This window comes from Rhinoderma darwinii, chromosome 3, assembly GCF_050947455.1.
Source record: "Rhinoderma darwinii isolate aRhiDar2 chromosome 3, aRhiDar2.hap1, whole genome shotgun sequence".
Lineage (NCBI taxonomy): Eukaryota > Metazoa > Chordata > Amphibia > Anura > Rhinodermatidae > Rhinoderma > Rhinoderma darwinii.
Genome location: NC_134689.1, coordinates 107,555,089 through 107,579,386, shown reverse-complemented (window position 1 = coordinate 107,579,386; position 24,298 = coordinate 107,555,089). Strand labels below are relative to the sequence as shown.

At 42.9% G+C, this 24,298-nt stretch overlaps 1 protein-coding gene across 6 annotated transcripts; it reads right to left on the bottom strand.

Annotated features, from left to right (window-relative positions):
• Positions 1 to 1,739: 1,739 nt before the first annotated feature.
• Positions 1,740 to 17,255, bottom strand: YIPF5 (Yip1 domain family member 5). Of its 6 annotated transcripts, none has more exons than XM_075856540.1 (6): positions 17,192 to 17,255; positions 15,208 to 15,327; positions 13,910 to 14,079; positions 8,185 to 8,330; positions 3,883 to 4,064; positions 1,740 to 2,233 (listed from the first exon to the last, which is right to left on the bottom strand). In XM_075856540.1, exons 2-6 carry the CDS (start codon positions 15,315 to 15,317, stop codon positions 2,071 to 2,073), a joined length of 771 nt encoding a protein of 256 aa, XP_075712655.1. In that variant the 5' UTR covers positions 15,318 to 15,327; positions 17,192 to 17,255; the 3' UTR covers positions 1,740 to 2,070. The 6 variants fall into 6 exon arrangements, with proteins under 6 accessions (XP_075712655.1, XP_075712653.1, XP_075712654.1 ...); XM_075856538.1 differs by having other exon boundaries at positions 17,128 to 17,227; XM_075856539.1 differs by having other exon boundaries at positions 17,123 to 17,202.
• Between the last annotated feature and the right edge of the window lie 7,043 nt (positions 17,256 to 24,298).

The following is a 24,298-nucleotide window of genomic DNA, read 5'->3' as shown; positions in this document are numbered from 1 at the left end:
ATCTCCATCCAGCACTGATAGAGAGAAGAGGCTGCTGATAAAAATAAAAAGCAGTTCATACGTACCCCGGTCGTTGTCTTGGTGACGAGTCCCTCTTCTTCCTCCAGTCCGACCTTCCTGTATGACGTGGCCGTCCATGTAGCCGCTGCAGCCTGTGATTGGCTGCAGAGGCGGTCACATGGGATGAAGTCCTCTCTGGAGGCTGGCCTTCTGACGTCATCCAGTGCGGCGTGACCGCCACTACAGCCTGTCATTGGCTGCAGCGGTGACATGGGATGAAACTTCATCCGAGGAGGCCGGACAGGAGGAAAATGCAGGGAGTTCTGGGTAAGTATGAACTGATTTTTTTATTTAATATAAATTGTATTTTGCAAGCGCCGAGCATGGTCATTCTTCTGCGCTAGTCACTGTCCAGGGTGCTGAAAGAGTTACCGCCCGATCAGTGCTGCCCAAGAACTCTTTCAGCACCCTGTACAGTGACTAGCGCTGAACAACACTGCTCTTTCAGCACCCTGGACAGTACCATGCTCGGCGCTCGGAAACACGGAGTGCACATGGAAACCTCACGGCCAACAAAACGGGCACACGGATCCATCGAAACCGGCCGCTAAAACGGTGAAGGAATTGTGCACAATGCCTTAAAAGATGCCTGAATTTAAAAGTGCCACCTTATGTACTGATCACTACTGCTGAATTTAAAAATAGAAGAGAAGTTAATAATGCAATGCTTTTGTATGAAAATATCAACTATTTCATGTAAAAAATTAAAGGAAAAAATAGTTTTTTTTAAATTAGGTTCTGACAGAAAATTTATTGAAAAAAGTACATAGCAAAATTGAGCGGCATCCAAGTTAAAAAGGGTCAGACAACATTAATGTTATATACTGAATTATGACATAAAAGCTAGGGATAATGGAATATATCACTTAAATAAGTAATTTCCATATGCTATAGTCAAAAATAGCAGACCGAAGAGTTGTATGTTCTCCCTTAAACACCGTTTCACAGTTGTAACTTTATAAATATATTACTTATCTTGCACTGATCCCGAGTTACAGCCTGTACTTTTAGTTCAGAGCTGCATTGACAATTATGCTGGCTTCAGAGCTGAAACCACCAAGCATTTATTGCTGACTTAATGGTTGCAAAGTATATTCTACACCAAGTAGGGTACAGTAAACAGATTTAGGGAAAACTTATTCTCCTATTTCAGGAGTTCATCTAAGGTGTTAGGGGAGCATCTGTTGACAAACTTGTTTAGTTTTCAAGGACGACCAGCAGAATTGTGCATGCAGCTCTGAACTATAAGGCTGGGTTCACACGAGCACATTAACGTCCGTAATGGACGGACGTATTTCGGCCGCAAGTACCGGACCGAACTCAGTGCAGGGAGCCGGGCTCCTAGCATCATACTTATGTACGATGCTAGGAGTCCCTGCCTCTCTGCAGGACAACTGTCCCGTACTGTAATCATGTTCTACGGAGAGGCAGGGACTCCTAGCGTCGTACATAACTACGATGCTAGGAGCCCGGCTCCCTGCACTGAGTTCGGTCCGGGATTTCCGGCCGAAATACGTCCGTACATTACGGACGTTAATGTGCTCGTGTGAACCCAGGTTGTAACTCAGGACCAGTGCGAAAATAGCAAAGTTATGCAATGTATTTACAGGGGCAATCAATTGCATTATATCTATATGTAAACCGTGAAATAGCATTAAACATATGCTTTAACACTGACAAACTGAATTAGCTTTTATTATAAAATAGAACACATTTTGCATTCAGAATCTTCTTTATTACTTTCAAATATTGCTTCTATAAAGCAACATCTCCTTAACAGCCCAGCATGCTTGTCGGTTCAGCCAGTAAATGAAATAAAAGGAGCTCATTACAGAGACATTCTGAGTCACTTCAGTATTTAAAAGTCCAATATAAAACACGAACATAAGAAGTATGTCACTTGTTCCCTAAAGATGTGCATGATAACGACGGCTTAGTGATCCCAAACAGCAGATTAGATCCATCTTCAAAATGTGCTTGGCCCATTTTAGTCCAAGTTTAATATACAGTTCAAAATACAGAAATAAGGGCGAATACACCATATAGTAAAGCACACGGATAGGCGACAAGGAGCTGTTGTCCTTCCATGGCCAAAGCAGAAATGAAGATCTTTGAGGCAGAGAAGCTACACCAGCCTATTATTAAAGCTGTTAGGAGGATGCCAACAATCCCTCTGAAATAAACAAATGCTACATATTAGTATTTTATAAAAAATAAAAATAGTACAAGGCAAGTATACATTACACAAACATCTATTTCACATATATTAAAGAGGCTCGGTCATCAGTTTATAACTGCCCCATCTCCTACCTGATGTAATAGGCGCTTTGATGTAGAGAAGTAGTTTTTTTTTTTTTTTTTAACTTTTATTTTTGACAAAGCTATGAAGACTTTAAGATTTATGCAAATTTGTTCTTAATGCCCAACTGGGCGTTTTTTTAAAAACTTTTAACCAAGTGGGCGTTGTAAAGAAAAGTGTATGGCGCTGACCAATCAGCGTCATACACTTCTCTTCATGTCCAGCTGTACTCACAGCACAGCATGATCTTGCGAGGTTTTTTTTTACTGTCATTTTAATTTTACATTTATTACTTATTTTATTAGTTCCGCTATGGGACTTTACTATGCGCTCTTTAGATCGCTGCTATAATGCTTTGGTATACTTAGTACACCCAAGCATTATTGCGTGTCAGTGTAAATCGGATAGGCAATCTATTAGGACGTGCCGGAGGCTTCAGACCCCCGGCTGCCATGACACCCCATCGGAGGCCCGCTATTGCATTTGCGGGCCGCCGATGGGTGAGCGGGAACTCCCTCCGTCTGTAAAGGATTTAAATGCTGAGGTCGCTATTGACCATGGCATTTAAAGGGTTAAACGGCTGCGATCGAAGTAAACTTCGATCGTGGCCGTTGGAGCAGGAGCCTGCACGGGATACCCGTGCAGGACTTAGGCTAGGCCGACGCATTTTCACGGCGGCCCAGTCTGAGGCCCCTTAGTGGCCGCCGTGAAAAGAAGTATTGGTGGTCACTAGGGGGTTAAGGCACATTAGTAGAGTTCCCGCAGCAGTGACCTAATGGGAACTACCATTTTTTTTTTTTAAATGTTTATGTATTTTTTCCTTACTTTAGATTTTACATTCAAGAGTGAAAGGGTCCTTTTGAAATAAAATCACTATAGGGGTCACGGCAAGGAAAAATAAGAATTACAGGGTGGCCATTGAGTTTCGTTTGCACTTTTAGTAAGCGATTGGGACAGGCGCAGTACATGGGTTAGGCGGCCACTTAGGGCGCGGCACCATTGAAGAAAGTGGGTATGCCATTTATGGATTAAGAAAATATGCCTTTAAAATCCTTTGTACAACCAATCAGATGATGATGTAGGTGCCAGGGTTTGATGAATGGTTTCCCTTTAATGCATTAGTGACTGAATTGTGCCTGTCACATAGGAATAGACTTTCATTGTGTCACAGGCACCCACTGTAATCAATAAGCACTTTCAAGTAGCGAGAACCGACGGTTTCAAGAGCGTATCGGATGGAAATGCGTAAGTTTATATCTATAAAACATATAATAGAGGTGAGAATTGGAGCAGGGAGAGGACCTGGTGGACCACACTAATAGACACCTAGAAGAGTGGCCAGCCACACCTGCAATAAGAACATATGTGGAGGGGTTGGAGGACAATGTATTGTATGTATTATAAAGATGAATGCTCTGAAACCACTGCCTTGGGCACCGAGAGCTTGTCCCACCCCCCTGGGGAAGGGAGTTGTCCTAAGTGAACCCATTTAGGTGAAGCAAAAAAAAACAAACAAAACTTACTGCAAGGAAAAAACTACAGCAAATCCAGACAGGATAATCATCGGTAGAAGACAATAGCCCAGTACACTGGAAACACAGCCAAATGAAACTCCGGTCATACTCATCAAATTAAGAAGGCAGAACATCCCTAAACAGCCAATTGCACTGATCCCATAAACATAGCCAAACTGAATCTTACCAGCCTGCAAACAATAAAAAAAGAGAAGACATTAGAATGTAAAAAAATTGTCAGAAATGGCAAAACACTTTTTTTTTTTTTTAAAACAAAGAAAGACCTGTCCCCAGCCCAAAAAACTGCCGATGACATCTAGGTTAGATTGCCGGCGCCTCACAGAGTCTTTCGCTTTATTTTTTTTCTTCTAGCCCCCAATGTTTCTGAGATATCGACACCGTTATTTTTGGTGCCCGATATACAAATGAGGCCTTTGAGTGTCAAGAGGGCGGTTAACACCAGTCACTTGCCACTCGGCAGTCAAATGCCTAATTTGCATTTCGGGCACTAAAACGAACGGCACCGATATCTCAGAACGATGGGGGCTAGAAAAAAAACAACAAAAGCACCAGGATCTTTGAGGAGCCGGCAATCTAACAGATGTCGACTGCAGTTTTTTGGGCAGGTGACAGGTCCTCTTTAATCACAGCATGCTATACACAAGACGTTTTGTGGTTAATTTGACTGAACTTCGAAGAAAATAAAGCTCTAAGGCTAGATTCACACATGAAAAACTTGACTTTTTTTACATCCCGGGTGCACTCGTGCGGGTCCCGTTTTCACAGATCCCCCATAGACTTGAGCCTATGGAGGGATCTGTGAAAATGGAACAAAATAGGACAGGTTCTATTTTTCAACGGAGCCTTCACACGGTCCGTTGAAACAACGGCCGTGTGAACAGCCCCATTGAAAAACAATGTGTGACGGCCAATGTTTTAACGGTCACATGCAACGTTCGTGTGAATAAGGCTTAAAAAAAACCAAAAACACAAAACATAACTTGAGCATTTGTTAAGTATTTTCCATAGAAATAGGTCAAGGCACATTTCTTAGACCTGATTCTTTATCAGAAAGCCTCCACAATTGCAGCAAATTGGATCTATTGCCCCGGCAGTCAACGTTAAATGTCCTATTGGGCCTGTAAAGGTGGTTCTGAAAGTCAGTTATATAAAAACTTAAAACAAAAATTGCCAGTGTGGTGAATATGGACCAATGAATTCTAGAATCTCATTTTTACTAGAGGGTTTGAAGAGGTATGCAGCAACTTGCTCTTATTTTCCAATATATGCATAAGGAGCGTGTCCATACATACCTAGCATACTGTAGTGTGTCTCTAGGGCCAAGTTTTAATGCCATGTATAATAGAAAGAACGCCACGTACTTAATGGGGGCCTCTGACATTTATTATTCATTTTTTTTTACATAACTGGTGCACCGATCTAAAGAAATGTGATCAATTCAAAGTAATGCAAATAAAATGAGGAAGAATTCAGAAGAATTTACTGCCATAAGGTCTTCCTAAAGTTAAACACTATTTGGTTGTACATTTCTGTCTGTATTCAATGGGGGGGGGGGACGACGACGACTTATTAAGCACTCCAATTGTTTTAACAATTTGCGCATACGATTTGGGACTTTAGTAGTTATACGCTGCCTGCGTCCCCAAAAAAAAAAAAAAAAAAAAAAAAAAAAGGGGTGGGCTAAATTTTACGGCACATTACATCTGAAAGCCGGCATAGATGTCCCTTTCTGGTGATCGGACAGCCAGAGATGCGAGGCGTACATCTTTAGATTAAGATTGCTGTATCAAACACCAATGTTAACTAGGGATGCACGGTGCATCGAAACTTCGATACTGTTTCGATACTGTGCATCCCTAAACGGTTCGATACCGCTATTTCCTGTATTTCGATACTGAGCTGCGCAGCCGCACAGCTCAGTATAGTAACACATGAATGTATGGGAGCGCGGCTGCGGCTGTGTAATTCAGCCACAGCCCCGCTCCTGAGTCATGATAAGTTCGCGGGGTCAGGATGATGCGATGCGGCCGGCGCTGCACTAATGAGCGGCGGCACTGGAGACAGAACATGGTGGCCGCGCTGCAAAACACCCCCATGTTCTGTCCTCCGTGCCTGAACCGCCGCTCATTAGTGCAGCGCCGGCCGCACCTCCTCATGCTGACCGCGCACGCACTTCCTGTCAGGAGCGGGGCAATGGCTGTATTACACAGCCGCAGCCCCGCTCTATAACGGCGGAGATCAGAGAAACCTCTCATCTCCACCGTTATTCCCCTGAACGCTGCCATTACAGCGGACTGCAGCATTCGGGAGAAAATGAGCAGGGGGGATCCCCTGGATCGCGTCACAGGGAATTCCTGTGACGCGATCGAGGGCCATACCATATATGGGCAGACAGCCCAGGGTCTATTGACGGACCCCAGGGCTGTCTTATCATATTTCTTGTTGTTAGGGCATACTGAGGTATGTCCTAACAACTGTCTGTGCGCTATCTGTCCACAGGCTAATGTACTGGCACATGATATATGTCAGTACATTAAAGTTTAAAAATAAAGTAAAAACAAAAGTATTGTTAAATTTTAAAAAAAATACACATTCACCTTTTTTACAATAAACATTAAAATAAGTCTCAATACATAAAATATACACATTCAGTAATGGCGCGGCCGTAATAACCTGCACAACAATTTTTTTGCATCATTTATGATGTGTACGCTGTAAAAAAATGAAACACGGCTTTCATTCACTTATTAGGGCAGATTCACACGAACGTTGCGTTTTTGCGCGCGCAAACAACGCGGCATTTTGCAAGCGCAAAAACCATTTGACAGCTGCGTGTGTCATGCGTGTCTGATGCGCGGCTGCGTGATTTTCGCGCAGCCGGCATCATAGAGATGAGGCTTGTCGACGCCCGTCACTGTCCAAGGTGCTGAAAGAGCTAAATCTTTCAGCACCCTCGACAGTGAATGCCGAACACAACAGCGAAAAACCTGTAAAAAAAAAGATAAAGTTCCTACTTACCGAGAACTTCCCGGCCGTTGCCTTGGTGACGCGTCCTTGGTGACGCGCCTCTCTTGACATCGGGCCCCACCTCCCTGGATGACGCGGCAGTCCAAGTGACCGCTGCAGCCTGTGCTTGGCCTGTGATTGGCTGGAGCTGTCACTTGAACTGAAGTGTCATCCTGGGAGGTCGGACTGCAGGAAGGAGACAGGAGTAATCGGTAAGTTAGAACTTCGGTTTTTTTTACAGGTTCATGTATTTTGGGATCGCAAGTCACTGTCCATGGTGCTGAAACAGTTTAACTCTTTCAGCACCATGCACAGTGAATCTCTCCCGACGTCACGGACCGGAAATTTTTTTGCCGGGTTCGGCCAAAACGAGTTTGGCCGAACCCGGTGAAGTTTGCCTCGGTTGTCGGGGTTTGCTCCTCGCAAAGACACTCCGTTTGGATGCTTGGAAACAGAAAAGCACGTGGTGCTTTTCTGTTTCCATTCATCCTTTTGACAGCTCGTGCGCTGTTTCAGTCTGTTCGCACGGAAGTGCTCCCGTGCGACCTGCCTAGTTTTCACGCACCCATTGACTTCAATGGGTGCGTGATGCGTGAAATACGCAGTTATTGAACCTGTCGCGTATTTTGCGCAGCGAACAAACGCTGCGCAAAATACACGGACTGTGTGTACTGCCCCATAGACTTCTATAGGGCATTGCGTGCCGCGCGAAAACCACGCGGCCTGCACGCTGCCAAATCACGCTCGTGTGAATCCCCCCTTAATGTGAGGCACGAGGTGCGATGATGAATTTACCCTCCATGTTCCTCACATTAATAGTAATTAACCCCATCATGTACCTCGCACATTAACCCATTATGACTGAGAAACATGATGGGATTAATTACTATTAATGTGAGGCGCGTTCAAAATTCATCACACGTCGCGCCTCACATCAGAAAACGGAAGAATTTTTTTTTTATTACTGTTGGCAAAAGTATCGAAATTGGAATCGAAATCGCAATACTAAACGAAGTATCGGTATCGAAGTCCAAATTCAGGTATCGTGACATCCCTAGTCTTAACAAATTCGTCACTAATTTGTGGTAATATTCATTCTATTTGGTTAAGAGGGTTGGGAAACATTCAAAAGAGAACACGATTTAATGGTCCAATGATGATTGCGAATAGGAAAGAAAAATAAAACCTGTCGTGGAAATCGTTTTACTTCAGGGAGTGCAACAAAAAGTTAAACAGACAAGCAGATCTATACAATCAATCACCAACAATGAAAAATATAACTACCAGCAACAACATGGCCCCAAAAGCAAGACAAAAAACCATTGGTCCGGTCAAATCCGTTTCGTTCATGATGCTGCCATCCGCTACTTTTAGAGGGTGTAGCACGGTTAAAGTCTTTTGCCAAATGTGGTCAAAATTGATTCCAAGCTCTGCAGAGTAAAAGTACATATATACACATATTAATTGGAATAGGTGGTCAGATATATACGATCAAACCATTTCTGTTTGTCCTTTAGTATAAAACATTCCACATGAAGTTTCTTTGCCTTAACCCCTTCCCGCACCTGGACGTAACTGTACGTCCAGGTGAGCAGTAACTTCGCGCACCTGGGCGTACAGTTACGTCCGCGCTTTAACAGTTAACCGCCGCGCGGCGCTACACCGCAGCGGCGGTTAACTGTGCAGGGTGTCAGCCCTGCTCTCCCCGTTGCCGATCAGCGGCCTGTCGCCGCTGAAATCGGCCATTAACCCCTTCGATGCGGTGGTCGATTGCGATCACCACATCGAAGAGGTTTACAGCGGATCGGCAGCCCCCCACATGTATTTGCGGGGGCTGGCGATCCTTATCATGGCAACCAGAGGCCAGACAATGACCTCCGGGTTGCCATGTACGGAAGCCTCGGAGGATCAGCCTCCGGCCGTTCCTCCTCTGCTTCCTGTCAGTGTGACAGTTACGTCACAATGACAGTTAGAACACATTACACTACGTGTGTAGTGTAATGTGTTCCAGCAGCGATCAAAGCTGCCAGTCTAAGTGTCCCCTAGTGGGACAAGTAAAAAAAGTAAAAAAAAGATAATAAAAATGTTTTTAAAAAGTGTAAAAATAAAAGTTAGAAGTGACATAAACAAAGAATGCTTTTTTTCCTATAATAAGTCTTTTATTATAGGAAAAAAATTAACACGTTAAAAAAAGTACACATATTTGGTATCGCCACGTTCGTAACGACCCCAACTATAAAACTGCAATATTATTTTTCCCGCACGGTGAACACCGCAAAAAAAATAAACAAAAAACAGTGCCCGAATCACAATTTTTTGGTTACCAACCCTCCCAAAATATACTATAAAAAGTGATCAAAAAGTCGCATGTACGCCAAAATGCTACCAATACAAACTACATCCCGTCCCGCAAAAAACAAGCCCTTACAGCGCTTTTTTGACTGAAAAATAAAAACGTTATGGCTCTCAGAATATGGTGACACAAAAATGTATTTATTTTATAAATAAGTGATTTTATTGCACAAACGCTGCAAAACATAAAAAAATTATATACATCTGGTATCGCCGTAATCGTACCGACCCGCAGAATAAAGTAAAATGGTCATTTATAGCCCAGGGTGAAGGCCATAAAAAAAAGAATAAAAAACATTGTCAGAATTGATGGTTTTTGGTCACCTTGCTTGCCAAAAAATGGAATAAAACGTGATCCCAAAAATTTCTGGTACCCCAAAATGGTACCAATGAAAACCTACAGATTGTCCCGCAAAGAATAAACCCTCACACAGCTCCGGTGGAGAAAAAATAAAAAAGTTCTGGCTCCCAGAATATGGCGATGCAAAATGGGCAGAGTGTCCAAAAGCGGATAAGATCGGGCGCCATTTATCAGTGTGACACCGGCCACATATCTGCGGATTATTATTTATTTACTGCATTATTATACCCTCTTATTATGCCCTGATGTACCCCGCACAGATAACATGTACCCTGATGTACTCCGCACAGATAACATGTACCCTGATGTACCCCGCACAGATTACAAATTCCCCCACATTACAAACTGAAACACCAGTAAAACCCCAAACAGAACAACTACCAAGCTACATCTGCGCCCCAAAAGCCAAATGGCGCTCCCTCCCTTCTGAGCCCTGCAGCGTGCCTAAACACCAGTTTACGTCCACAGATATGGCATCGCCATACCCGGGAGAACCCGGTTAATATTTTATGAGGTATTTGTCTTCAGTGGCACAAACTGGGCATAACATGTAGTGCACTAAAATGGCATATGAGTGGAAAATTGTAATTTTTACTCCGCACCATGCGCTGCGCATTAACCCCTGCGCGCACCACGACATAGCATGTCGTAGTGTGGGGGGTGATGTATGGAGCGTCTCACGTGAAAAATAAAGAATTTAAAACTGCAAAATCGCTGTTTTTTTGGTCACCTTCGCTCTACCTAAAAATGTAATAAAAAGTGCTCAAAAAGTTGTATGTACCAAAAAATGGTACCAATAAAAACGACCGCTCGTCCCTCAATAAATAAGCCCTCACACCACTCTATTGACTGAAAAATAAAAAAGTTGTGGCTCTTGGAACGCGGGGAGGAAAAAACTAAAAAGGAAAAGAAAAAAATGGATCAGTCCAGAAAGGGTTAATTACTTTCTAATGAAAAACCATTTATGACCACACGTGGGGTATTGCCGTACTCGGGAGAAATTGCTTTACAAATGTTGGGGTGCATTTTCTCCTTTATCCTTTGTGAAATTGAAAAAAAATCAACATTTTAGTGGAAGAAATATTGATATTAATTTTTCATGGCCCAATTCTAATAAATCCTGTGGGGTCTAAATTCCCACTATATCCCTAGATAGATTCTTTAAGTGGTGTAATTTCCACTTTTGGGGGGTTTCCACTGTTTTGGCCTCTCAGGGGCTTTGCAAATGCGACATGGCACCCAAAAATCATTTCAGCTAAATTTGAGCTCCAAAAGCCAAATAGCGCTCCTTGCCTTCTAAGCCCCGCTGTGGGTCCAAACAGCACTTTATTACCACATATGGCGTATTTACGTAATCGGGAGAAATGGTTTTACAAATGTTGGGGTGCTTTTTCGCCTTTATTCCTTGTAAAAATTAAAAATGGCTACCTTTTTTCAGAAAAAAAGTTGATTTTTACCTTTACAGAATAATTCCAATGAATTCAGCAAAACAACCGTGGGGTCAAAATGCTAACTTTACCCCTAGAAAAATTCCTTGATGAGTGTAGTTTCCAAAATGGGGTCACTTTCCGGGGGATTCCACTATTTTGTTCCCTCCAGTGCATTTCAAACGCGACATGGCACTGAAAACTATACCATCAAAATCAGAATTTCAAAATCCAAATGGTGCTCCTTCCCTTCTGAGTCCTGCTGTGGGTCCAAACAGCAGTTTATTACCACATATGGGGTATTGCTATAATCAGGAGAAATTGCTTTACATATGTTGGGGTGTTTTTTCTCTTTTATTCCTTGAAAAAATTACAAATTTCTACGTTTTTTCAGAAAAAAAGTAGATTTTCACCTTCACAAACTAATTCAAATAAATTTAGCAAAAAAACTGTGGGTTCAAAATGCTAATTATACCCCTAGATAAATTCCCTGAGGGGTGTAGTTTCCAAAATGAGGTCACTTTTGGGGGTCTTTATTGTTTTGGCCCTACAAGACCTCTTCAAACCTGACATGGTACCTAAAATATATGCTAAAAAAAAGGAGGCCCCAAAATCCACTAGGTGCTCCTTTGCTTCTGAGGCCGGTGTTTCAGTTCATTACCGCACTAGGGCCACATGTGGGGTATTTCTAAAAACTGCAGAATCTTGGCAATAAATAATAAGTTACATTTCTCGGGTAAAACCTCCTGTGGTATAGAAAAAAATGTATTACAAATGAATTTTGTAAAAAAAAAATGAAATTTGTAACTTTCACCTCTACTTTGCTTTAATTCCTGTGAAACGCCTAAAGGGTTAATACACTTTCTGAATGCTGTTTTGAATACTTTGAGGGGTGCAGTTTTCAAAATGGGGTGATTTATGGGGACTTTCTAATATATAAGGCCCTCAATGCCACTTCAGCACTGAATTGGTCCTTGTAAAAATCGCCTTTTGAAATTTTCTTGAAAATATGAGAAATCGCTGCTAAAGATCTAAGCCTTGTAACGTCCTAGAAAAATAAAAGAATGTTCAAAAAACGACGCCAACATAAAGTAGACATATGGGGAATGTTAACTAGTGACTATTTTGTGTGGTATTACTATCTGTTTTACAAGCAGATACATTTAAATTGAGAAAAATGCTAATTTTTGCAAATTTTCTCCAATTCTTGGTGTTTTTTACAAATAAATATTGAATTTATCAACCAAATTTTTTCACTAACAAAGTACAATATGTCACGAGAAAACAATCTCAGAATCGCTTGGATAGGTAAAAGCATTCCGGAGTTATTACCACATAAATTGACACATGTCAGATTTGAAAAATCGGCTTCGTCCTGAAGGCCAAAACAGGCTCAGTCCTGAAGGGGTTAAAGATTATATAGGATCAGGTTGGGCCTCATGCCCACGTGAGTATTAAAGCTCCATACAACCTCTAAGTTGTACAGAGTTGTAATATAGCGCCAATAGACTTCTATGGCACTCTACCTAAAAATTGTGGTATGCTCCATCGGCCGCTGTATTATGACAATATTATTAGAATAACCATGTAATATAAAGCTGTATGCAGCACCACACAAAATATGGAGCACAGGCCCTCTGCTAGCTAAAACCACGATGTGGTGTAAGCAAAGCAACTAAACGAATATACTAGTTGTACAGTGTTAGGCCGTAGCGGTGTGCACGGTCCACGGACAGCAGAGTGTCATCTGCATGCCATATGTAATCACAGACCGTGCACACACAAGACGTGCAATTATTTCAATGAGCCCGGACCGCAATTGCGGACCGTATAATGACGTGTCCTCATTTTTTTGCGGTTCAGGCTCCGGGTAATACACGGACCGTGGAAACCACTGCTGTGTGCATTGGTCCATAGCATAGCATGTGTTCTATACTATCCGCAATTGCAAATGGCATACGGCCAAAAGGCTACAGTCGTGTGCATGCCGCCTTAGGGTTTAGTCCGTAAAAGGTTTGTGGATATATAGCTCAAGAAGCAACTTAATTGAAGCGGACCTGTCACCTCCCCTGACCTGTGTTTTAGTAAATAGATGTATTCCCTATATGAATAAATTGACAACTGGGTGTTACCAGTTGGGGGGGGGGGGGGGGGTGTCCCTACACAGACTGACTACGTCCAATCAGTGCTGACAGAGTGAGACTGTGTAGGGACACACCCCTTTGACAGGGAAAATGGTAATACCCTGTAATAAATTTGTTCATAACTTTCTAGGAGGAATAACAGAAGAACGTCAGAGCGCAGAGAAGAAACGATGTTCCAGAATTGTGATTTTATTGGGAATACAAGTGTCAGGAGAGTTGACAGCTAGTCTGTCCACTGCGTTTATGTTCTCTATTTGATGTATATGTTACACGGAATCTATGACAGATGCCTAAAATTGGCATGTCACACAGATTATTAGGGGATACCTTTTACTTATACATCATAAAAAAAGCAATTAAAAAGCTCATGAAGTAAAGGTTCCCATATTAAAAAAAATAAATGTATACTTCTTTTTCTGGGATGCCTCTTTATAGCTTAGTCGACTACGCTATAGAAAAAAAACCAGCAAAAAAAACCAGTAACCTACCCAAACGTATAGCCCCCTCCCCCCCCCCCCGTTTGACAAACACGCACTGAGCTTTCCCGACGCATATGTCAAACATGCAGTGAAAACACAATGTAAAAGAGGCCTATGTGTCATAACGTCCGGATTTTTTTTTTTCCCTCTGTCATGGCTGATAAACAGAGTATTTATCTATGGATCGAGATTTACAGCTGTAAATAAAACATGCAGTCACGGATTATTATGCAGACTGGACTTTACCTTCTAACAAAGGCGGCTCATCATCAAAACCGCTGCCATACACAGACTCTGCAGATGTTGGAGTGTACGTCTGTGTTGGTTGATAGATCTGTCCTGTGTAGGGCTGCTGTTGATTCATCATCTCTGGAGGTATAAAGCCACCTTGTTGGCCATACTCATAATGGTATTGTCTGCAAAACACACGAGTTTAGAATAACGGAAATATACAGCATTCCGTAATTGCGGAAGTGTTGCCATGTGACGGCAGGGGATTGCCCAAGAAAATGCCGCCTGAGCGATCATGTGACATGTTGGTAATATTACTTGTAGCCTCCCATTTTTGCGGATGCACTACGGACCGTATTTGCAGACAACGTGCAAGATATGCGGATGACTATGGTTCCGTATTTGAGGACAGTAAAAAATACTACAGCCGTGTGCACGAGGCTTCGAATATAAGAAATGCTTAAACTGCTATCCATGGTTTTAAAATAACACTACTGCAAACTCCAATCTGTATTGTGAATGGGCATGAAATCGCTGATACAGGACGTTACGTCATAAACGTGAACACAAATAGGTGACCACAGAAAAAGACCAAACTATTATTGAAAAGGTGGCTCCAAGTGTTCTTTATTTACAGGGGGATGTATATTAAACGCAACATTATGAACACATCAGCTTCTGCAGAACCTCTTTTGAGAAAGATCTAGCTTCCAGTTCACAGGATTTAAAATCTGTAGTGTTGCTTTGAAGCAGCCGGGGCATAGAACGTTCTGTAAAAATGACCCGTCACACTGCTTCTGTGACGAGCAGCGCCCGCGTATCAGAACTCACCTCTGCATAATCACAGGGTTCTGACAACAGAATACAAACACAATTTATTGGTAAATTTCCATTAAAGGGGTTTTCCCATAATCATTATTTATCACCTATCCACAGAGTATAGGTGATCAATACCTAAATCGGTGAAGGTCTGACCGTTGGGACCTCCACCAATCACGAGAACGGGTTTACCTAGCCGTTCCTGTGAGCCCCATAGGAATGGAGCGGTAGTGCGAATGCTCGGCCACCACTTAATTAATTTCTATGGGGCAGCCAACGATAGCACTCGATAACCCCATAGAGCTTCGGCTGAGCATGCACAGTACCGCTTCATTCATACGGGGCTCACAGGAACGGCAAGATAAGCCCGTTCTCGTGACCGGTGGGAGCCCCTCGCTGATCAGATATTTATCACCTATCCTCTGGATAGGTGATAAATAATGAGTAAGGGAAAACATCTTTAACCTTTATTAGGATATAAAAGGTTGACCTACTTGTTATATTGTGCTCCACCTTGCGTGTCGTGGTTGTAACCTTGAGACTGATCATCAATACTGTAGCTGGTTTGGTAGAAATCTTGATTGAAGTTATCAAAGTTTGACATGGCAGCAGCTCTGAAAAGCACAAGAAAATAATGGAACAGTATTCCGTTACTATACAGTCTATATGGAAACAGAAAAGTATTACCAGCATGTGTTAAACGGGTTGTGTAGTGTCAACACGCCCATTCCTCGTTGTTTGGAATAGAACTGCTGATGAGAAACCACATCCATTCACCTCCGCAGTCAGTACATTACAAATACATTTATTTCCCTATTGACAGCACAGAAAATTGCTTTTCCCAAGAATCACCCGGGAAGTCCATGCGTTCCGTTAAGGCGTCTCGACGGAAAAATTTAACACTTGTTTTTCCCCTAAAACTCACGTCAAAAGCGCAACAAAGCTGCTTCATGTTAACTCCCCAGAAATAAAATATTGATGGCCCATCCTATGGATAGGACATCAATGTTCATGTCCCGGAGAACCCCTCAAAATTCAGCATTTATCCGTCTTCCCATAATGCCATTCATTGCAGCAAAATCTTGCAGTTTGATTTTCCTGGTTCAAGTGACACATCGGCAAAGCAGTAGGATGGAGGGACTATAGACACACACACACATACATACATATATATATATATATATATATATATATATATATATATATATATATATATATACACACACACACACACACACACACACATGTATATATGATTTTTTTCTTATCAGAAGTAGTAACTAATCCTATCAAAGGAGGGGTGCACAACCTTCAGCCCACGAGGCCACTCCATACAGCCCCCAACCATCAGGCTGTAACTGCAGAGCTGGCACTGTTATGGGGGACACTGTGGCTGCATGAGTTACATTTTAAGCAAATAAGCAATAGAGGCAAAACGGTTACGGTAATATGCCTAGTACAGACCATGAATGACATCCTCTTTAATGTTCTTTAAATCCATGGGTCATATTCCGCCCCCGCAGGCCTCGCACTAAGCATAACAGTACATAAGCTTTACCTATCGTGCTCTTTTAAAAGGCATATACCTATAGGAGACCGTTATGGCATATCAATTATATATCAAACATCTGATAGGTTGGTGCTCCAGAGAGGTGGCCGCACAGTCACACGGCTCTCTCTATTGTATTTTATGGGAGTTGTGAAATACTCTAATTTTTTTTTGTAACTACACCCGAGATAGCGGTGTGCATGTGTGGCCACCTCATCTCCTCTCGAGCGTTGGACTCCATTCTCCTGATAAGTGGCTCAACTTGTGGACTTTCAACTATCAGAAATTTATGGCATATACTTTCAATGTCTCAGTTGGGAACACCTTTAAGGGTATGTTCACAGAGGTCAGGCAAACCCACTGTGAATTTCAGAATACTCAGTAGAAATCTGGGACTGACACGCTTTTCTGCTGCAGATATGCTCACCACAACAATCCAGCGCTATGCCATTCAGGATATAAAGAAAGCTGGGTGATAACCCCAGCGGTCATAAGTGGTTGTCATCCAGCATCTGTTATCATATACAACCCCCTTTAAAGGAACAGATCAACTTAAGAGTTCACACAAGACTAGGATCAGGGATTCATATTAACTTTAGAGAGAAATCCTTTTGTTACACACATTGTATATATATATATATATATATATATATACACACATACATACAATCCTGGTAGTCACCATACCAATATCCCCATGGTTAAACACATCCACGTCTGTTTACAGCACGAACGGTCATTGATTTCCAAGAAGAACCAACGTACAATATACGACAAAGACGATAAAAACCAGGAAGGCATAAAAAGCAGAATCATACATTCACCCTAAGGACAAGCGTTAGACACCGGAGCTCTCCCACCTCACCGGCCGCTAAGCCTGCAGCACACTCCCGTTGCTACGTGTCAAACTAAGAACCCCGTCGACTCACTTCCGGGTCACGACTCAGAAGGTTTCACACATCCGCAGTACCGATAAATGAAACCACCTATCATCGTATACGTAAATAGCCCCGCCTTTTCCGGGAGATTAGACCGGATGTTGCCGCTGGACGAGTTATTGGAAAGTTTTGTAGAAGCGTTTCTGGATCTTCCAGTAGAGATAGTGGGATAGGAAGCCGCATGGACGGCAAAAAGAAAATATAATCTTGTCTCACTGGTGTTTATGAAGTGAGGGCTCGTGTGTGCTCAGTATGGCGGATACGGAGCACGTCAGTGGTGCGCACGAACATGGCCGAGTCACTTTGCTGTGTCTGCTGCTGGGATACGTCTATCCAGCAGAGACTATGGCGCTGGAGGTCTGGATAACTAATGCGGTCCCTCCGTTCTCAGGATAGGTGGTGGTCCCACATTGGACTTTGTGGTGGCTTATCCTAGCAAGATGCGGTTATTTTCTGTAATGTGAATAACTCTTAATATTATCTCATACACATCAATATCTGGTGCTAAAAATAACACTTCTTCAACTAATTTTGCACATACAACTTTTTTTTTTGGGCTAAGCCCTTATCAAAATGGCACATGTGCCATGGAAAGCTTCCCCTTCGTTCCTGTCACTACTCGTACTGTAAATTGCCATAACACTTGTAGCGGCGGTTCACAGTGTTACAGCCTTCTCCCATTCACTTCAATGGAATTGAACACTTAGGGTATGTGCACACACACTAATTACGTCCGTAATTGACGGACGTATTTCGGCCGCAAGTCCCGGACCGAACACAGTGCAGGGAGCCGGGCTCCTAGCATCATAGTTATATACATAGTATACTTCATTATTATCGCTGTTCCCCATCTTCCTAGGAGACGCCAGCACTCACTTCCGCTCCGTTCTGCTGTGTAGGGTGCCTTAAAGGGCCAGCGTGCGCACATCAGGAAATCATCATCATCAACGGCCCATGATTTCCTGGTCTATAAGAAGGCCCCAGCCCTTCTGATCCTTGCCTGAGCTTGCAAATGGTCCCTTAGTGTTTCCCGTTCCAGTTGTTACCCGTGACTTGTTACCTGTTCCTGTATCCCGTGCTGTTCTTGTTCCTGTGCCTACTAGTGTCGGAGTCGTGTCACCTCCTGTGTCATCTGCCACGTCCGGAGGAATTCGCCACGTCTGGCGCAACCTGCGGCTTCTGTGCAATCCGCCACGTCCTGTGTCATCTGCCACAACCTGTGTCATCTGCTACGTCCGGAGGAATTCGGCGCTACTCCTGTAGTGGAATCCCTGGCCACAGCGATGCCGACGCTGGGGCAGGGGATTCTGCTTTTAGAGTTAGCCCCTAACGTCACTGTTCATACATGGATAGGGACACCAGGGGATCTTCCAGTAGCGGAATTACCAGCACAGAGCAATCTGACACCGGGGAGTCCGCGTCTACAGGGAGCTACACTGGTGCTATTTACAGGAAGGGGATGCCAACTATGGGGGGTGGGGGGAGTGCTGATACATACAGCGGGAGTGGCACTATGTACAGGGGAAGTGGCGCTATGATGGGGGTGGCACTATATACGGAGGGATGTTGCTATCTACAGGGGGTGGCGGTATCTACAGGGGGTGGCGCTATCTTCAGGGTGATGGTGCTATCTGCAGGGGGTAGCACTATCTACAGGGGGTGCAGCATTATTTACATGGACACAGTGGCATTACATGGGCACTACCTACAGGGGACACTGGCGCAATCTATGTGGGCACTGGTACTATCTGCAGTGGGCAATGTGGCATTATCTACAGTGGTATTGCATCACTGTCTACATGGGCACTGGTGTTTTCAGATGGCTGCGACAAAAAAAACCCTAAGGAATAAAATTAATCTTTTTTTTTTTTTTTAAATATCTTTTTATTTGTTTAAGTCTCAAAATACAAAATACTGAGATTTGGTAAAAGAAAATGAAGAGACAAAAGACAAGACATGAGAATGAACATTTCAAAATCAGTACAGTATCTCTGCATTATAGTTTAACAAAAGGAAAACTCTAATATTCAACATCTTAATACAATCCCTTGCCAAATAGTAAAGAAATTTCCAAAATGTTCAATACATGTAAATGGGAAACTAAAACCCCCCCCCAAAGAAACGATATACAATGTCCCTATCTTTGTATTGGTAATCAAATTACAACAGGATTCAATCTCTGCCCAAAAGGATTGTATACGGGGACAGAACCACCATAGATGAGAGATAGAACCTCTAAATGTATTGCATCTCCAGCATGTGTCTGACACCGTCGGATTAATTTTGTGTAGGAACTCGGGAGTCCTATACCACCTGGTCACCGTCTTATAAGAGTTCTCTTGCGCCCTTACACATCTTGAGAAACCATGAGAGTTACTTAGAAGTCGGGAGATTTCATGTTTACTAGAAGTCCTATCAAGTTCCTCTTCCCAGGCGCAAATAAAGTTTAAAATAAACTAAAAACAATACACATTTTGATGTGTAAGAGGACCTAAAGAGAGGCGCTGCTGTTAGTGAAGATAATGATGACAAGTAGTTAGCAGTTAACCCCTCCTGAACAGCCCATTTCCCCCCTTTTCAATGATTCAATTGAAATTTCTAACTCTCCAAATATCTGACTCATTACTTGACCTTTCTACACATAATACATCTCCCATCAATCATACCCAATGCCATTTCCCACCCGAACAACCCTCGATTGTTAACCTATCTACCACAGATGGTCTTCTACGTCCCATTGATAACACCATAGCCTCTGTTTCTTTTATAGGTCTTCCCTCTCAGCTAACTATGCCCCCTGTAACTCCTATTCCTCAGTACCCCATACCACCAGCTACTCCCACATCTCATTCCACAGACCTACTCCTTCCTTTTCTTATAAGTCCCAAACCTGCAACCATAACATCATACTTCCCAATCATACAAAGAGCTACAACAAAAAGAAAATTAGAGGCAGATTTAGAGGTTGTAGAGGAGGGAGAACTAAGCAACTTAGAATCAGTCGTGAAGTCCAAAAAATACAGACCAAAACATTAAAAATGTTCAATCTATCTGGCCATACACTTAATAAAAACGAAAATGACATACTGGCCAAAGGATTATCCTTCTGTCATACTAGTTCCCCCAATGGTTTTGAGCTGTTTATGGATTTGAATAGATTTATACGCAAATTAACCCTAACTAGACACTTTGCAATAGGTGCTCCCCCACCGACTCCTCCTACTCCCATTGATATTGCTCCAACTTTACAACCGGTTACAGTGGACGTTCGTCCAAAATCCACATATTATCCGGCCTATCATAGGGGTCCAGCCATAGATACTTTTTCATCCCTTGTTTGGAATGAGTTAAATACTCTTGAAACTACCCTAATAACTAAGGATAATTTAACTACATTGGAAAGAAAAGCCATCAGATCACTCAAATCCAATACTTCCCTGGTAATTCGGTCTGCAGACAAAGGGGAGGTATAGTTCTCCAAGACCGTGTTGAGTATATCAAAGAGGCGTCAAGAATATTGTCTGATGTCTCCTTTTATGAGAAATTAACCAACAACCCTTTACCTTCTCATATTATCAGCTACAAATCTCTTATTGATACAGCCTTCACCGAAGGATTACTGATTAAAAAAGAAATGTAATTTTTACAGGTCCCCTTTCCTTCAATACCCTTCATGTATCATCTACCTAAAATCCATAAACCTATAACTACACCACCGGGACGTCCGATTATTGCTAGCATAGGTTCTCTCACCAGCAATCTTTCACATTACATAGACCTACATCTGCAACCTTATGTTCTCAAATTACCTTCATATTTTAGGGACTCCACTCAGCTAATTGGGGACCTTAGGGCACTCAATTGTAACTTCAATTTCTCTTCTCTTAGTTTCCTTTCTGCACACGTTTCAGCTTTTTATAGTAATATCCATCATGACAGGTCTAAATACCATAGAATCTATTCTCTACTCTGATCATCAGATACCTAATACACAAGCACGTTTTCTTACTGACTGTATCAATTTTATCCTCAAACACAAAGTTTTTACATTCAACAATGGATTTTACAAACAGATCAGAGGGTGCAATATGGGCTCACGATTTGCTCCTTCCTATGCAAATCTCTACATGGGAGCATTTGAAGAGGTATACATTTTGGGTGACCATGCTTTTAGAGATAATATCTTTTACCGTCGTTATTTCGACGACTTGTTCTTTATTTGGAACGGAAATAGCTCTGATGCCGAACTTTTCATCAAACATCTTAATATGAACGACTTTGGCCTGAACTTTACGCACAATTATTCTGCCAGTACAATAGACTTTCTAGATTTGACCATTGGTAAAGATAATAAGGGTAAACTGATCACCAAAACCCATTTTAAAACTGTAGACGTGAACAGTTAATCCCTCCCTGGATTAAGAATATGCCTTTTGGCCAATTCAGAAGGATCAAGAAAAATTGCTCTGACCCTAAGAAATGTAACTCTGAGGTTCAAATTTTAGAAAAACGGTTCAAAGAAAAACACTTCCCTAAAACCTACTTAACCCCTTCGCGCTCAGCGACGTACTATTCCGTCGCGCGGACCGACACATTCGCGCTCAGCGACGGAATAGTACGTCGCAGGGAAAATGCATCGCCATTTTCCACCGGCACGTTCACGAGCTGTGACAGCTGCTGTTTCCGACAGCAGGCTATCACAGCTCAATACGCCGGGACCTGTCGCGATGGTCCCACCTCCACGATCGCCATTATTGGTCAGTTAGTGAGTAACTGTCCAATAGTGGCGATTGGTCTCTTCACTTCCTCTCCCTGACATCACATCCTGCCGCTCCCGCCCTGAACGCCTCTGTTGGAGATAGCGAGGCGTTCAGAGCGGTTGTGAGAAAGAGAGAGAGAGGAGAAAGTAACAAAAAAAGTCTAAAAAACAACTTTTTTCGGCATACCACCTCTCCCATCCACTACCCATTCCTGTACCCTTCCTCCTTGTGTTCCCCCCACGTTTTTGGTCAGTGATCACCTATCACTGACCACTTCTTAGTCTTCAGGACCAATTTCTTGGTCCCTGCGGATTATTTTTTTCTTTTTTTTCTTTATAAAAAACATATAAAACCAAAAAATATATAAAAGTTAAAAAAAAACAAAAAAATCCAGTTAATTTAGACAATTTAACTGGTTAGTTTAGTATTAGGGTTAGTTAGTGTCAGGGAACCGTCAAAAAGCATAGTTAGGTATAGCGTCAGGGAATTTAGCGTCAGGAATCCATCACCGTAGTTCGATCTAGCGTTAGGGGTCCATCACCATAGTTAGGTTTAGCGTCAGGGAAGCTCGGAATAATCTAGATAGGTTTAGTGTCAGGCACCCTTCACCATAGTTAGGTTTAGTGTTAGGGAAGCTCGGAATAATCTAGATAGGTTTAGTGTCAGGGAATAGTTAGATTTAGTCTCAGAGAAGTTCAAATAAAATCTAGTTGGGTTTAGTGTTAAGATCCCTCACCCTAGTTAGGTTTAGTCTCAGGGAAGCCCACTCTTTCTATAAAAGCACCAATTTTTTTGGCTGGTTTAGGTAGCAGCCTATTGTTCCTAGTTAGGGAAGCATTCAAACATGTCCCAACGGACATTTAGTGCCGAAGAGGCATATTCATTTCTTGCCTCCGACACAGAGTCGTCAGATGGTGAGACTCTGTTTTATTTATCCACCTCCTCATCCAGTGATGAAGAAGAGGAACCCCCTAGGAGACGCCCCAGGACCACCACCACAGTTGAAGCCCCCGAGTGAGATGACCCCGCCGCAGTTCAAGCCCCCGAGCGAAGTGACCCCATTTGGACCCCCACACCAGACATTTATGAGCCCCAAATCCCAGAGTACACGGGCAGCTCAGGGATAAAATTTAATACGGCAGGGCTCAGTGAAATTGACTTTTTCAAGTTCTTCTTCACTGATGACTTTATAGATCTTATGGTCTCCGAGACGAATTTATATGCCCAACAGTATATTACTAAGAACCCCACATCATTTTATGCCCAATCCCACAGGTGGACCCCTGTAGATGCAGCAGAGTTGGGCAAGTTCTGGGGACTTCACTTGAACATGGGGCTTCTGAAAAAGCCATTAGGACCCACTGGAGCACAGACATCTTATACCACACCCCGATGTACCGTATGGCCATGTCCAGGATGCATTATGAGGCAATACTTCGCTTCTTACATTATACGGATAATGAGCAGTGCCCACCCCGAGATGACCCCAGTTTTGACCGTTTGTACAAACTTAGACCCCTATTAGACCATTTCAGTGCCCGGTTTGCCCCAGCATACACCCCGAGAAGTGTATTTCTATTGATGAGTCCCTGGTACATTTTAAAGGGGGGCTTCAAATCCGCCAGTACCTGCCGAGTAAGAGGGCAAGGTATGGCGTGAAGATGTATAAGCTGTGCGAGAGTGCATCAGGGTATACCTACAAATTTAGGATATATGAAGGGAAGGACAGCAGTATTCAGCCCCCAGAATGCCTCCCCCCCCTCTTACTGGAAATTAATGCAAAAATTGTGTGGGATTTGGTGCACCCACTGCTGGACCATGGTTACCACCTCTGCCTGGATAATTTTTATACCAGCGTCCCACTCTTCAAGTGCCTCGCTTCCAGAAGTACTGTGGCATGCGGCACTGCTAGAAAAAATCTGAGAGGCCTCCCTAAGACTCTGCTTGGGCAAACACTCAGAAGGGGTGAGAGCAGGGCACATTCTAGCAGCAACATATTGTGTGTCAAGTACAAGGACAAGAGAGATGTCCTTGTATTGACAACAATACATGGCCACACCAGTACCCATGTACCTGTATGAGGTACCAGAACAGATACCCCCAAACCAGACTGCATCCTGGACTACAATAGGTACATGGGAGGGTTGGACTTGACAGATCAAGTCCTGAAACCCTACAGCGCCATGCGGAAAACGAGGATGTGGTATAAGAAGCTGGCCGTGCACATCATACAGATGGCATTGTACAATGCGTACGTACTACGTCGATGTGCAGGCCAGAGGGGAACTTTCCTGGAATTTCAAGAGGTGGTTATCAAGAACCTAATCTTTAGGGACCA